The sequence below is a fragment of the Daldinia loculata genome (assembly GCF_022478755.1).
Source record: "Daldinia loculata strain CBS 113971 unplaced genomic scaffold F4817scaffold_71, whole genome shotgun sequence".
NCBI lineage: Eukaryota > Fungi > Ascomycota > Sordariomycetes > Xylariales > Hypoxylaceae > Daldinia > Daldinia loculata.
The window spans coordinates 18002-33229 of record NW_026054925.1 but is presented as its reverse complement, the minus strand read 5'-3'; the positions used below and the strand labels follow the sequence as shown (position 1 = coordinate 33229).

At 47.5% G+C, this 15228-nt stretch overlaps 7 protein-coding genes across 7 annotated transcripts; 5 read left to right on the top strand and 2 right to left on the bottom strand.

The window, feature by feature from the left end:
- Positions 1-964: 964 nt before the first annotated feature.
- On the bottom strand, positions 965-2369 carry F4817DRAFT_350682 (ribosomal protein L18e/L15P). The gene is made up of 3 exons (XM_049304962.1): positions 2252-2369; positions 1759-1957; positions 965-1618 (listed from the first exon to the last, which is right to left on the bottom strand). Exons 1-3 carry the CDS (start codon positions 2281-2283, stop codon positions 1400-1402), a joined length of 450 nt encoding a protein of 149 aa, XP_049154914.1. The 5' UTR covers positions 2284-2369; the 3' UTR covers positions 965-1399.
- Positions 2370-2576: 207 nt separating this feature from the next.
- Positions 2577-5967, top strand: F4817DRAFT_266741 (DNA repair helicase). The gene is made up of 4 exons (XM_049299369.1): positions 2577-3161; positions 3209-3670; positions 3720-4427; positions 4490-5967. Exons 1-4 carry the CDS (start codon positions 3012-3014, stop codon positions 5792-5794), a joined length of 2625 nt encoding a protein of 874 aa, XP_049154913.1. The 5' UTR covers positions 2577-3011; the 3' UTR covers positions 5795-5967.
- A 70-nt stretch (positions 5968-6037) lies between these two features.
- F4817DRAFT_266719 (thymidylate synthase) lies at positions 6038-7622 on the top strand. Its single transcript, XM_049299367.1, has 2 exons — positions 6038-6270; positions 6366-7622. The coding sequence occupies exons 1-2, from the start codon at positions 6185-6187 to the stop codon at positions 7222-7224; spliced, it is 945 nt and encodes a 314-aa protein (XP_049154912.1). The 5' UTR covers positions 6038-6184; the 3' UTR covers positions 7225-7622.
- A 1-nt stretch (position 7623) lies between these two features.
- Positions 7624-9155, top strand: F4817DRAFT_266720 (uncharacterized protein). Its single transcript, XM_049299368.1, has one exon. It carries the CDS (start codon positions 7700-7702, stop codon positions 8945-8947), a length of 1248 nt encoding a protein of 415 aa, XP_049154911.1. The 5' UTR covers positions 7624-7699; the 3' UTR covers positions 8948-9155.
- A 469-nt stretch (positions 9156-9624) lies between these two features.
- F4817DRAFT_350678 (uncharacterized protein) lies at positions 9625-10691 on the top strand. Its single transcript, XM_049304961.1, has one exon. The coding sequence runs from the start codon at positions 9889-9891 to the stop codon at positions 10549-10551; it is 663 nt and encodes a 220-aa protein (XP_049154910.1). The 5' UTR covers positions 9625-9888; the 3' UTR covers positions 10552-10691.
- F4817DRAFT_266609 (amino acid transporter) lies at positions 10687-12950 on the bottom strand. The gene is made up of 3 exons (XM_049299365.1): positions 12686-12950; positions 11756-12610; positions 10687-11644 (listed from the first exon to the last, which is right to left on the bottom strand). The coding sequence occupies exons 2-3, from the start codon at positions 12429-12431 to the stop codon at positions 10815-10817; spliced, it is 1506 nt and encodes a 501-aa protein (XP_049154909.1). The 5' UTR covers positions 12432-12610; positions 12686-12950; the 3' UTR covers positions 10687-10814.
- A 687-nt stretch (positions 12951-13637) lies between these two features.
- On the top strand, positions 13638-14865 carry F4817DRAFT_266631 (3-oxoacyl-reductase). The gene is made up of 3 exons (XM_049299366.1): positions 13638-14213; positions 14299-14698; positions 14847-14865. The coding sequence occupies exons 1-2, from the start codon at positions 13719-13721 to the stop codon at positions 14554-14556; spliced, it is 753 nt and encodes a 250-aa protein (XP_049154908.1). The 5' UTR covers positions 13638-13718; the 3' UTR covers positions 14557-14698; positions 14847-14865.
- The last annotated feature ends 363 nt before the right edge of the window (positions 14866-15228 follow it).

The following is a 15228-nucleotide window of genomic DNA, read 5'->3' as shown; positions in this document are numbered from 1 at the left end:
ATAATGATAATAGTATTATTAGCTAGGTACTAGACCATAACAGTCAAATACGACTGCTCAGACCGGGGGGAAGGATGACTAGATTGGAATCGGGAAGGGATCAGTTGATTGGATGAGTAGGTGACTTGAGAGCGTGTTGCATGTGGACGGATCTTTTTGAATGTGAGTGTAGCCTGGAATAAGACCGCACATACTGTAGGATCACATTGCAGGAAGCAAGTTGCAGCATGTAGGTACCTCTCTGTAGGTACTGCCTGTATTAATAGCGATAGCCTAGCGATAGGCTAGTCAAGGTGTATTATCGATAGCTTTAGCGCCGAAATGACGTGTTGAACCGCCTATATGTGGATACATGTAGGTACATAATGTACTGAATTCTCAGCACATGCAAGGTAAAACTCAACAATAATGACCTTACATCCTACCTAGGTAGGAGGCAGGTACCTAATTAGTCCCTACCCAATTACAATTACAATCAAAGCGGGAAACACGGAGCTGCTAGTGCCATGTCTACTCGTACGGCTTATCCGGTCGTATCGAGTCACTTGATCCAAACACAACTAATATAAGGCACACAAGACCATAATCACATGCCAGATCTAAAAAATGACGAAAGTAGTATATTTAACCCGAAAATGTAGATTTAAGTCCAGTGTTATATCAAACCGCAGTTGTTACATACTAAGACAGCCAGATTAGTCTTTCTGTATCCTTCATGATTCGTCCGTTTTAAGTATCCACAAGTTTAATAGATACGGTACCTATTGTCTCATAATATTCTGTACCTAGTCCTCCTTACATGACCGACTACATATGTATTTTAAGATTATAACAGGGTCTTACGAAGTCTCCAATTGACCCTTTACATAAGCCGCTTAATTTAAGAACTTAGGGTTTATAGTGTCTATAGGGAAATAGTAGGCCTTACTGGCTTAGTATATGAGTGGCAAATGGTGAAATTCATTGTTAGATTACGACCTCCGGGCATTTGGACGGTGTTCAAAGTCATCTCACATTCGGAACATTAAGTATCAGAGGCAGTCCGTACTCGTTCACTACGGTCAGAACTGCTATCTGCAGCAATTATCCACTAAAGGGAAGAGTACATACGGCCTTGGATACCTAGCCTAGTACTCTACAGGACCGAGGCACCTTCGGCAAGCCTCTCTGTCCAGCTCCTGAAAATCGTAATTAGGCGCTAGGTCGCCTTCTGAATTGGGTAAAATGCATTTTTTGTATTCAGCTGAACTCCCTTTCGTAGAATCCGATCATGCCATGCGATGCTCGAGAAAACCGAAGACTACCTGCTATATGTGCAGGTCCGTGAGTTACAACCGTCCCAAACGTCAGGTATCCGTTCCCTTGTTCCGCAAATAGAAACCATCCCGCCTACGCATCCTTACGCGACCAGCTCAACAACACCACCAGCCTCCGTGATCTTCTTCTCCGCCAACTTGCTGACCCATCTTGCTCGGACAACTAGAGGGACTTCGGGAATTCGGCCCTTGCCGAGGACCTTGGAGTAGCCTAGGGGAAGGAGGTCGATGACGGGGACGGTGTCCTTCTTCTCGCCGGACAGATAAGCCTCGCGGGTCTCAGTGGGGATGAGCGACCACAGCTACAAAACACCACGTCAGTAAATATATCCAAATATGAACTATAACAGCTCCGAAGCCCTTGTCTCGAACAGGAAGTGACATCCCACGGTATTCGGTATTTCATTGTATCTAGAGAGAGCAACATATAGAATCAACGTACCTTGTCGAGGTTGATGATAGGCTTCCAGAAGTGGTTCTGTTGCTTGTGGAAGTATCGCATACCGACCTTACCGAAGTAACCAGGATGGTATTTGTCGATGTTCGTTCGGTGGTGGTGCTGACCACCGGCCATACCACGACCACCGGGATGCTTGCGGTGCTTACCAACACGACCGTGACCGGCCGAGACGTGGCCACGGCTATCAAATAGTTAGCACACGAATAAAAAATAAAAAATAAAATCAATTGCTGCTCAATTCGTCGCGCCGGATGCCATATATGCCTTTAATTGTCGTCTTGACGGATTTATCGTAGTAGTATCGTGCAATCTTCTTAGATTCTATATTCGCATTGCTTTTGGTTGTGCTCTCCTGTTGTCCCTCCTCTTCGCTACTACTCGATTGAAATATCCAAAAATCATGGCATGATAAAGGCGAGCCGGCGCGACGATAATTGCAACAACAAATAAAGAATTGAATTCGGTAATAACGTACTGCTTCCTGGTCTTCGACAGTCTGGTAGGCATTTTGTCGGATGAGTGGCTTGGTTGTGATGTGTTGAAATTGCCTACTCGAGGTGGGTTGCGAAGATTAGGGCGGGTTTTGAATGTTGTATTGAGTTTGTGAAATTCTCTTCGTTTAATTTTTTGGGTAGGGTTTGGCGGCTGTGGAGTCCAAGCCACATAAACCTAAGAATTGTTACTAGCCACTGCTTACCCCCACTTTCACCTCTCGACACCACCATAAGCCACACATATAAAAATAAGGTAAACGTTCATGTACCCCAGTACATGCACTTGTTTCGTCTCAGGCCAATTACATTTCACAATTACAACTCACCAGATAACTCCCCGACTACCAAAGACGGCACGTATCCCTTATTCATTTCCATTGGAATTGTAAAGAAGATACCTAAGGTACCTACTTGGGGTATGCAGTCACATATTATATCCAGGGACTATCCTGAAGAGCGCATAACCCCTGGTGAACTTGTAGATGGCTTTTAGCATAGATGTACCCGGAGTATTCGAGGCTCGAAGCAGGTGTAGTTTTTGTGCAAAGGGTGTATGAGTACGCTCTCGCTGGTTTTGCCGTCGGAGACATAATTAACGTTCTTAACCATCATAAGCCTAAACCCCACTGCACTTAAATAATTGAACACTACATGTTGAGAACTTGCTCTGACCAGAAGAGCTGCACGAAATAATTCGTGCTATTCAGGGTCAACTACCTAGTCAACCAGTCAACCTCCAATATGGAAGAGATAATAGAAGGAGTCGAGGGAATCGACTTCCATCACCCATATACGCCATATGACGTACAAGAACAATTCATGAACACTGCATATGAGATCTTACAGCAAGGAGAAGGGCAAATTGGTATTCTCGAGAGCCCAACTGGCACCGTACGTTGATGTTTAGGTCTAAGTCTTCTCTACGCTAACATCTTCAGGGGAAATCTCTCTCGCTCATATGCGCTGCTGTCACATGGTTACGTAACCACAAGAGATCGAAGTTTGAGACTTCGGTTACTGAGGCTGCCCAGGAGTTTAAGGACGAGCCGGACTGGATTGTCGATCAAATGCTAAAGCGGAAGAGAGACGAGATACTTAAGAAATGGGAAGAAAGAGAGGCGCGGTTAAGAAAAATACGAGCCAAGGAAAAGATGATAGAAGAGAGGGGATCCAAGCGAAGGAGGCTAGAAGACGGTAACGCTAGAAAGGGTAAGAAGACAGGTAACGACGATGATGACGATGAGTGGCTGTTAGATGAAGGCCAGGACGAAGATGCATCCCAGGACAACGATAACCCATCAGGATTCAGCAAAGAGACGCGGGACCTCATGAACAAGCTAGGCCTAGGAAGCCTTCAAACCCAAGAAGAAAGCGAAGAGATGGGTGAAAACGAGATTAAGGCGCGTTAACTCGCGAGTACTTCTGGTGGCTTACGCTAATTCATCGTAGATCTATTATACGTCGAGAACGCATTCGCAGTTGACACAATTCATCTCGGAACTACGCCGACCAAAATTTCCAGCATCGTTACCAGATTCTCTTCTTGGTGATAACTCAAGCATCGAATCGGAGGGCATTAAACACCTCCCACTATCTTCCCGTCAACGACTCTGCATCAATCCGTCGGTCTCTCGTCTCGGCTCTCTTCCCGCGATCAACGATCGCTGTACTGAGCTTCAGCAGCCGAAGTCAAAGGACAGGTGCCAATTCGTACCGAATGCGGACAACCTAAGTTTAACACATCAGTTTCGAGACGGCGCCCTTGCTACTGTCCCGGATATTGAGGATCTCTTCGAGCTTGGAAAGAAGTTACACGTGTGTCCGTATTACGCCTCACGAACAGCAGTGCCTAGCGCAGAGATCATTACGCTACCCTACCCTTTGCTTTTGCAAAAGACCGCTAGGGATGCCCTCGGTATCAAACTGGAGGGCAACGTGGTTATCGTTGACGAAGCCCATAATATCATGGATGCGGTAGCTAACGTGTACGCCTCAGAGATCAGTCTGAACGAACTAAAGCGAGCCAGGCAGATGCTTGGTGTGTATGTTAAGAAGTTTGGAAAGAAGCTCAAGGGCGAAAACCGAGTCATGGTTGCGCAAGTCGCTAAGGTTGTGGATGGCCTAAGGGTATGGCTAGAAAGCGCATCGGAACTGAAGGTGAGGCATAAATTTCTCATTATTATCGAGTTGGATTACAATACTAACATGTATGATCCTAGAGCGACCAAGGAATAGTCGACCCTAACGTCCTTCTGAGGTCCAAGGGCATCGATCAGATCAATATGTATAAACTCATTCAATACATACAAGACTCAAAACTCGCATATAAAATCGAGGGATATGTTGCGCAAGCCGAGTCTCAGGGCGCGGGAGATGTTTCATCTACGATACGGCCAACGCCTGTTCTTCATGCCCTCCTCTCATTTCTTGTCTCCTTGAACAACTTGAGCTCCGAAGGTCGTATTTTCTACCACAAAGTTTCCCAGGATGATATCAAGCTCTCTTACCTCCTTCTTTCACCCACACACGCATTCTCTTCCATAGCATCAAGTGCACGAGCAGTCATTCTTGCCGGCGGCACCATGTCACCATTCGAGGATTACACGGCACATCTTTTCCCGGACTTGGCACAAAATAAAATCACGACTCTCAGCTGCGGCCACGTGATTCCATCATCAAATCTTTGCGTTTGGACATTGTCATCTCCGAGACCAAAGACTGATACTAAGAACGTGGAGTTCGAGTTCAGTTTTCAGAAGCGTAGTGACAAGTCGATGATCTACGAGCTAGGAATCGCGATCCTCAACATCTGTACGGCTGTTCCGGATGGTGTTGTTATTTTCTTCCCTAGCTACGGATATCTTGACGAAGTAGTATCCGTATGGAGCGAAGCCAGTGCCGGCCAGCCTAAACCGCTATGGGAGAAACTGCAAGCTAAGAAGGCCGTATTCCGCGAGACCAAGGGAGGATCAAGCGACGAGGTGCTAGCGCAGTACAGCGAGGCGATCCTAGGCGATAGTAAACCCGGCCCTTCACTTAATAGAAACGGAGCCTTATTGTTAAGTGTGGTTGGTGGAAAGATGAGCGAAGGTATCAACTTTTCTGACCGACTAGGCCGTTGCGTGGTGGTGGTCGGGTTGCCATATCCGAATATCCATTCACCGGACTGGAAAGCCCGGATCGAGTACATCGAGTCGACCACATTTGAGCGCATAAAGGCTACTAGTCCGTCCATGTCTAAAGGCGAGGCTCTTGTAGCAGCGAAGCAGGCGGCTCGCGATTTCTACGAGAACGCATGTATGCGTGCAGTAAATCAAAGCATCGGACGCGCTATTCGTCACCGAAACGACTACGCTGCCATTGTGCTAGTTGACCGGCGGTTTTCAGCCGATCGTATTAAGACTAAGTTACCTGGTTGGATCCGTGGTGGCTTGGTCGAGGGGAGCGAAAACGGGGGATTGGGACAGATGATGGGAAAGCTTAGCAGTTTCTTTAGGGGTAAGAAAACATTGGCGGACGCTTAAGATACGTGATAATGGGAAAATAGAAAATAGCCATAATCATAATCATAGTTCTAGCAGATATGTAGGGTCCGGATGGTGGTCAAGATGTGTATAACGGTACATGTGCAACCCCTGATAGCCCCTGAATATGTACCTATGTACCTATGTACCTCTTGAACATCCCACTGTGACCCCGCGCTAGGATATGCTTATCGATAGACAGCTTCTAACTATTAAGCACCCTATCAGCCTATTAAACACGACGCGTTCCCCGTCGCGTCACTAATAAATATTCTTTTCATTTTACGTTATTCGTCACTAATCCGCAAACCCCCTCTCTTCGACTCATTCGCTTGCCAATTAGTCTAATCTGATTTTGGAGAGGCTACAAACATAATATCATTCGTCAGGATGGCATCTTCACCACGGCACGAGGAGTACCAATACCTCGATCTCGTTCAGGAGATCTTAGATCACGGAGAGCGTCGACCAGACCGGTAAGCTACAGCTTTATCCTCCCTGTCTACTACCCAGTATAGCAAAAGGACTCGCGATCTAGGAGCAAGTTTCTAAAACTCAACTCCCCTTGTAGAACCGGTACCGGCACATACTCCATATTCGCCCCCCGACCGCTCAAGTTCAGTCTCAACGATAACGGCAAGCCGATTCTACCACTATTAACGACGAAGCGCGTGTTCCTGCGTGCTGTAATCGCCGAACTCTTATGGTTTATCGAGGGAAATACATCATCGACATCGCTCAGCGCGCAAGACGTCAAGATATGGGATGGCAACGGGTCGCGCGAATTCCTCGACAACCTGGGACTCAAGGATCGTGAAGTTGGTGATCTAGGCCCCGTCTACGGTTTCCAATGGCGCCACTTCGGCGCTGAGTACGTCGATGCGCGCACAGATTACACCGGCCAAGGTGTCGACCAACTAGCCGATGTCATCCACAAATTGCGCAATAATCCATACGACCGCCGCATGATTCTCTCCGCCTGGAACCCGGCCGACCTGAAGAAAATGGTGTTGCCTCCGTGTCACATGTTCGCGCAGTTCTATGTCTCGTTTCCGAGACAGAATAGGGACGGGGAGAGCAACGGGGAGGAGAAGCCGAAAGGTCATCTTCACTGCCAATTATACCAGCGATCCTGCGACATGGGACTCGGTGTCCCTTTCAACATTGCGAGCTACGCGCTGCTGACGCACATGCTGGCACATGTCTGCGATCTAGTCCCTGGTAGTCTAACACACGTAATGGGCGACGCACACGTGTACATCGACCACGTTGACGCCTTGAAAGTACAGCTAGAGCGCGAGCCGCGTCCGTTCCCAGAGATACAAATCAAGCGCGATAGTGGTGGCTCAATCGATGGGTGGAAAGTAGAGGACATCTCCGTTCTAAATTACGAACCTCACAAGACGATCCCGATGAAGATGTCTGTTTAGGCTGAAACATAGAATTACTTAGATGCCAGGAATATCTGGACTATTAGATTCACAGAGGATAGGTAGGCAGCTCGAGTCAAGGTATGGTACGATGATGAATATATTACGTAGGAATGATAGGTATATGGAGGATTGAATTTCGTTAGAGGCATAGCTAAGAGACGCGGTGCCGTGAAACTAGAAGAGCTGAATATTACCTCTGCAGTATATAGAATTAGTAGCAAAGACAAAAAGGTGTTGGGTGTAGTAGACCATATGTAAACCAATGTATCGTTTAAGCACCTTTTGTAATTTTAAGCACCTTTTGTAATGTTCTCATGTTGATTACTTGTAAGTAGACTGTATTTCAAATATGAAAAAAACCCTCGAGCATGTCCACTTTTTATAAGTGTCTTGATGTCTACCATAAAGCTTTCAATTGCCCACGATACTAATTATTACACAATTTCTATTTCTATACCAGCTTCTCGCCATAATGTCATACGAAAAACCTTCCATCTCCGCCCTTGCAGAAATTGCAGAAAGCGAGCCTCAGAACTTACAAGCTCATGCCGACAAAGTTGTATCTCTGGAGTTTTTCGCTGATGATGCTTCTCACCATAAACTATTCAAGGACTTAAAATTCCCCAACCTTGAATCTCTCTGGCTAGATGCCTCAGATTATAACGACGACGCATCTCTGGAACCCTATCTTCAACCTAAACTGAAGCGCTTTATTTTCTACGGAGGGCCTATCTCGGATTCCTTCCTGGACAAGCTACAGGCTTCTTGCCCGCTCCTAGAAGAACTACTCATCGACAACCCGCGGGACCTCATTTCCCCTGAGGGTTTCCTTCAGTTCCTCAATGGCGCCAAAGCTCTAAAGCGAATATCAGTTATGTACGGTATGAGCCGAGCCGTGACTGACTCCGTCATTATTGCTCTCGCTACGAAGCCCGGCCTTGAAATTTTAGAGTTCCAGGAACTCATTACTGCGGAACTCGCCTCGAGAATCGTCACAGAACAATCCCGGAACGACATCGAGGAAAAGCTCCTTCCGCAATTTCGTGAATTCATCTGTGTTGCGGAGCCTGGCGGACTCACAAGCCTACTGCCGTATCTATCTAAGCTGACTCGCCTAGAAGCGAATATTGTATATGAAGGTTTTCCTTTGACCACGGTGCAGGACCGCGTAGTCCACAACATCGGCTCACAATGTATTCACCTACAGACTTTAAAGTTGGAATACAGAGCTATAGAGGGTCGACATATTCATATCCCCTCGGAGGCTCTTGTCAAGCTAGCGCAGGGGCTTAGCAAGTTAAAGGAGCTCGGCATTTCTGGCAATGGGGTCGAAGCTCCAGGATTCGGGGATTCTCAATTTGCCAGTATAATTCAAGCCCAGCCGCGCCTCGAGGTCCTACATCTGAAATTCGCATCCTACCTCACGGAATCTTCATTGGCAGAGGTTGCCAAGAACGGCGGGTTGAGGCTAGAGGAACTCGAGCTCAACGGGACCTACAATCTTCTAAACCTAGTAGATAGTGGTGTTACGCTTCCCCAGCTGTTGTCACTCGAGCTCGACCAACTAGCGTCATTCTCTACCACAGACGATGCGATAGCCAGAGAAGCAGCTAATATTGCTCAACTTCTAAAGAAGTTTGCGCCTAGGTTGGAATATTTTGACGTGGTGTCTGGGAATACCGTTAGTGATATGGTATCGTACGAGCTGGACGAAAGATAATTCAATTACTACCTACCTATACTTGGCAGTATGTGCTTCTGTTCGTACGCGAGGTATTTCACCCCTGATCGCTTATATGGATTCATTTCCTTAGCTTACGAAATATCACGCTACAAGAGCAGTTGTCGAAGTTCAAGCTACGGCCTCTATATGTCATATTAGAACTAATCAAGAAAAAATATGTACAGCGTTAGCAAAGAGTATCGCACGCATAGCCTAATATGTGTACCTAGATGTATCTAGTTAAGTAAACTACCTAACATATAATGAGGGATAGAAGAAGAGACAAAACTACACGCTTGACGATCGATGGAACCAAGCAGGCAGACCGCCTTTTCCACCTAGCGCCCAGTCTAGAAACTTGAGGGTGCCAAGAGATGTCGGTTGTCTTATATTCAAAGTTTGTTAAAAGACGTCAATTTACCCATTGATTCCGCCATCCCATCGTCCTTTTTGAAGGAACGTGATCCCTGGTCTTACTGTTGCTGGAGCTAGACCAACCTGTCAGAATTCCTACTACAGGGCTGAATACTAATACAGAGGGTGAACCTCGTATCCCGCACCGAATCATCACCACGACACTCGGGGTGAATAATACATTGGATTCTTCCGGGGTGTGACGGTAAGACGCCTAGCGACAATAAAGTCCTAATGCTACTCAACCTCTCTGACGTAATCCGTCGTCGAATCCATCAACAAACCACCTACCTAATGCAGCTACAAGGCTTCATGCGCGTTCAATCGTGGCCCTTCGATACCCCGTCGAAGGGCCACTAGCATGTCGACGATCCACATAGGATAGACATACAGGTTAGCGCCATCATGCCTAAAGGAGCCGGAAAGCAGCTGTATAAATATCCTCATTATGTCCCCGCCAAACGCTATATCGTGGGCACCCATACTAGTGACCGGCCAACATCAACAACTAGAATCAGTAAACCATGGCTCCCGTAACCGAAATCGTCCTCCACAGCCTCAAGCCAGGCACAGACGTGGAGACTTTCTACAAGCTCTTCGCTGTTCTCAAAGAGCAACCGGGAGTCCAAGCCGTGCGTGCTTCCACCGTGCACGAGAACCCCGAGCAGGTCGACCTCTTTATCGACTGGGACAGCATCGAGTCGCACCAAGCCCTCCAGGCCCAAACTGAAGCCTACAATGCCTTCATCGACCAGGTCAAACCACACGTAGCCAAGCTCGCTACTGTAATCCACGCAGAGCTGACTCCGTTCCCGCCCACCGTGTTGGATAGTGCCGAGGGCAAGGGCAAATCACCCGTTGCCCAGCTCCTATTCACCTACTTCGCGCCCGACACCGACGCAGCCAAGACGCTTACCGAGGCGCAAAGGTTCGTCTCCAAGCTGGCTGGCGCGAGCTTCGCGGGCTTGGCGGGCGAGTCCTCTCTCGGCTGGACAGTCGAGAAGGACGTCGACTTCAAGGGCGAGAAGACCCGCGTGCTAGTTATTATCCTGGGCTGGGAGAGCGTTCAAGCCCATTTGGAGGCGCGCGAGACAGATACTTGGAAGAGCATAATTGGCGAGTTCCAGGGCGCCGCGGAGGGCCTCAAGGGCTTCGAGGTCACCCACGTTAGTACCAAAGCTGTATAGGGCAGATACTATGTAGGTTAGGTCAATACCTAGAAAGCTCAGGATCCTCGTGTTAATACATCAGGATGTCGATACATAGATTAACGATTCACGAAGAGAAGCAACATTTGCTTGCGATACTGCACTATTTATCCTGCACCGTCCTACGTCGATGTGATTTTATTAGATTTAACTCTATTAGTAAAAAGGGGCCATTCGCATTGACCCCTAAATGTCTAGACTATCAGCACAGAAACAGTAGTTTACCTTTCGATTCATCAACTTTAGGTAGCTAGACCTACAGGATATCCTACAACCTTCGAATCAGACCCTTCTTTCGTGCTTGCTTCCTTCGCTCCCACCTCCTCGTCTAGAGATTGTCCCCTAACAACCCCCACACCATGATCAACCATTTCAGACTTCAAGACCGGGGGCCCAGAGAAATGTTTGCGGCCCCATGCAAAATACCAGATGATACTGATGGCTGCGAAACCTGCAAATACCACACTAGCATAATTCATGGTGGAGGCGTCCAGCCCGGTGAGATTAGTCGGCATGCAGAATAAGAAGATGGCAAGGACAATCCATAGCAGCGTTGTCACATTGATAACGAAACCAAAACGACCAAGGGAAAATGAAGCGTGTTCTAGCTGCTTCCGACCGCCCATAACGGAGACTAGGATTGGCAATCCGTACGAAGTTGAGAGACATATCGTAGCGACTCCCGTGAAGCTGCTGAATGCTGCCGATGAACCGAAGTAAATGAGGCCTAATAAGCAATCTACAATCGCCGATAGAGTGAGAGCCCATAACGGGATATCGAACCGCTTATCGACTTTACTCCAGAGACCTGAGCCAGGGATGGCGCCGTCGCGTGCAAAAGCGTAAGTACAACGGCTTGAAGCCGTCAACGCACCAACGCCGGCGAATAACCAAATACCTAGGATGAGGAATAGCAATCCGAAGCCACCCCCGGCACTTCCTGTTGCCGTCTTGAAAATGAGACCAACTGGCTGACCGTTCGCGACGTCAAGGAGCGTTTGGACTTCCGGCAGCACGAAAAGGACCGGAATTAGATAGATAAGACCTGTAAGACCGGCCGCCACGACTGACACTATAGTATTCAGAGTTAGTCATTATGATTCTTTGAATTATAAGGATATATATCCGCTCATAAAGGGAGTCCCACGCGGCAAAGGAAAGTGTAAAATTGTAGATTACTCACGGACGATAGCCTTGGGAACTTCGCGCTCAGGCGCCTGTACTTCCTCGCACATGGCTGCGACCATGCCGTAGCCCGTCAGCACATATGCAGGCTGCAAGAGACCGACGAAAAATGACCAGCCGGCTGGCCAGCCCGACGCCGAGGCATCATAGTGTGCAAACACGAACTCTCCACTTCTCTTGCTCGGCGACATGACCAAGAGAACGATCAAGATGATGACGATGGAGGCACCAGTCCAGTATATACAGACGGTGTTGATAAGATCCAAATATTTAGATCCAAAAATATTAATCAAGTAGCACACGAGCATAACGGCCCAAAACATAAGGATGGTCTGCCATTCGTTGGCAACAAAATCCTCATCCCATAGCGAAATGGCACTGAGAATCAACTGCGCACCGCCGAAGTTGATAGAGAGGGTGACGGTCCAGTTACCAACCAGCGTCAGCCAACCTGTGATCCAACTCGCAATCGGGGCCCAGCGAGGCGTTGATAGCAATGCGGCCCAGTAGTAAACGCCACCCGCAGTAGGATACACGGAACAGATTTCGGCGAGCGAAGCAGCGATGGCAGTCGAAAGAAGAGAAAGCAGTACCCAGCCCCAGATAACGGTGACTGATTGTCCGTTTGCTAGCGATATGTAAAATGTAGTGCTGAGACCGTATGGAACGGCCATCTATTATGTGTTAGTAACATTGCATGAGGCTATCCAGAAGCTATCCAGAAGCTATCCAGAAGCTATCCAGTTATATAATGACCATTGATATATGAGTCACGAGACGTCATCGGGATAGGATGCGATATAGACAGAGTTCTGTTAGAATGAATAAATACTTATAGTATAACTACTACGTACTGTTGACAGGTAATTAGTATTCGTCTATGCTAGAACGAGTTTGTCATTTTTTCTTCTTTTTTTTTCATACGTACCAATAGCAAAGGATAAGCCAAGCACCGAAAGCATACTCAGACTTCGAGGTAACTCGGCCTTGTAACCCATCTTGGCGAGTGCGTCATCTGCTGCTGTCATCTCCGCAGACCTGCGCGGTCCAGCGCTGGTAATAGATTGCCTCCCCATCGTCAATAATGTCGTTATGAATGATGAGACATAAAAGATGATGATACGAATAAGAATGGTAGACGAGCACTACGAAGCTTATAAGTTTGTTAGTACCTAGGTATATACACTACAAGCCCCCCTGTAGAGATACTGATAACATGATGTTCTTATCTCTGAACTGGATCCTTTTCATTACATACCTAGGTAGTAAATACAAGGATACGGTAACTCGACCATCCTAGTTAGACTTATCAGCAATCCATTCCCCAGCAGTTCCTATTCCCCAGACTGCCAGACTGCCAGAGCTGAATATTTAATTACCGTCCACTAAGCTTGATGTGGCATCGCGTACGGCCTCACTTCTCATCTCAGCTAGCAATCTCTCTTTATCTTCTTCATATTACATAGTATAATTACCTATGAATATATACTGTACATATCTGTTATATATTAGATAACTGATTATAATTGCAACATGATCCATTTCCATTACAACATCTTATACTATATCAATACTTGTACGAAATATAAAACGTACACGAATAATTCTTGTCCAAGACTAAAAATAACTATAAAACGACGGCAATGTGTAAAGACGTACGAACCTGCAAGAATCTCGAATCTCATAATGAGGGGGAATCTAAGGGGATCTTCATTCATGAGTCCCGAGGTTTCACGATAGTCCGAATTCCCCAAGTTCCCCGCACGCTATTCGCCGCCATCTTACAGGCGCAGCATAGGTAATATGAATTCGGCAGCTCGTCTTGAACGTCTACTCGATGGCTCGACTTAACATAAATCGACAAATTGACAAATCGACAAATTTCGACGAGACTCTCGCCCGCGTAGAAATAACTGCGTGGGAGCTTCAATAAGCAAAGAGACTCTGCAGTAATCACAATCATGACTCCCCGTCTAGAAGGCAAGGTCGCAATCGTGACGGGAGGCGCGTCAGGGTTCGGCAAGGGCATCGTAGCTAAATTCGTGGAAGAGGGGGCCCGAATCATCATCGCCGACCTCTCGGAGGAAGCCGGTCGAGCGGCAGCTCAGGAGCTCGGATGTAATTTCGCAGCAGCCGATGTGACGAAGCGCGAGGACTGGGAACGTCTTCTTCGGACGGCTCTGGATACGTTTGGCCAGCTTGACATCGTGGTGAACAACGCCGGAGCGACGTACGCCAATAAGCCTACCGAGGAGGTGACGGATAAAGACTTCGACCTCGTCATGAACGTTAATGTCAAGTCTGTATATATCTCCACTAGCGTTATCGTGCCCTACTTCCTCGAAAACAAGAGACCAGGGAGCTTTATTCAGGTCGCCTCTACCGCCGGTGTTCGACCGCGTCCGAGGCTTACCTGGTATAATGCATCGAAGGCAGCTGTGATTAATGCTACAAAGGTATGAGGAACCGCCGCCGCCATCCTTTTCCTATGACCGGGCATGGTTTATCTGAATCGCGAATACTAACCGTGATATATGATAGACGATGGCAGTCGAGTATGGACCTCAGCAGATCCGGTTCAACGCGGTCTCTCCGGTTGTAGGAAGCACGGGGATGACACACCTATTCATCGGCAAGCCCAACACAGCTGAGAACCGCAAGGCGTTCGAGTCTCTGATACCGCTGGGTAGAGGCTCGACTCCGGAGGATGTCGCTAACGCTTGTTGTTACCTAGCTAGCGACGAAGCTGCCTTCATCACCGGGGTCAACATCGAGGTAGATGGGGGGAGATGTGTTTGAGAAATTCCCTCGAGCGACTTATGAAGTCATCTTTGAACCTGCGTATAATGTGATAAGAGTTGATGACTGTTCGGTCCGAATTTATTGTCCGGGAACTGAGCCCGCGGTGGTGGAGCTGGGTCTTTTTTTATCATTGGCTATGGTATGATATTTAGTCGATATATCCGCATGAAGTGACTAAAATAGAATCACCTTTTAATTAACTAATGGTTCCCAAGCATCAGACATCTTATTCCCATATACTATTTTCCAATCGCGCCTTTAAATCGGAAAACTAACGCGAGAAACAGGGTATAACTTGGCCATTTCTGGTTGTGATGAGCATAGAACCGTCGACTTCAAGGTTCTCCTATTATTGGGTCACCTGCATGATGCTCCCTGGTTTCCGATGCGGCGCGTAATAGTAGCGTACCCGGCAAGGTGGGCTACGGTAGTTGGCATTTATTAGTATTATATATTAAGTAGAAATATGTTGTATCGACCTGCCGAATGGGTAGAATTTCCAACGTCCTTCCGGTATTGCCCCTTTCGGACACCTCACGGCCTCCTTTTCTCCACAGATACCCCACGACAACCCCATGAAGCCACGCCGCGCGCTCTCGCGTACCGGAAAACTTATGTGTTCCCCATGTAGCGGGCCTGCTTTGTCGCAACAATGATCGCCGACGATGG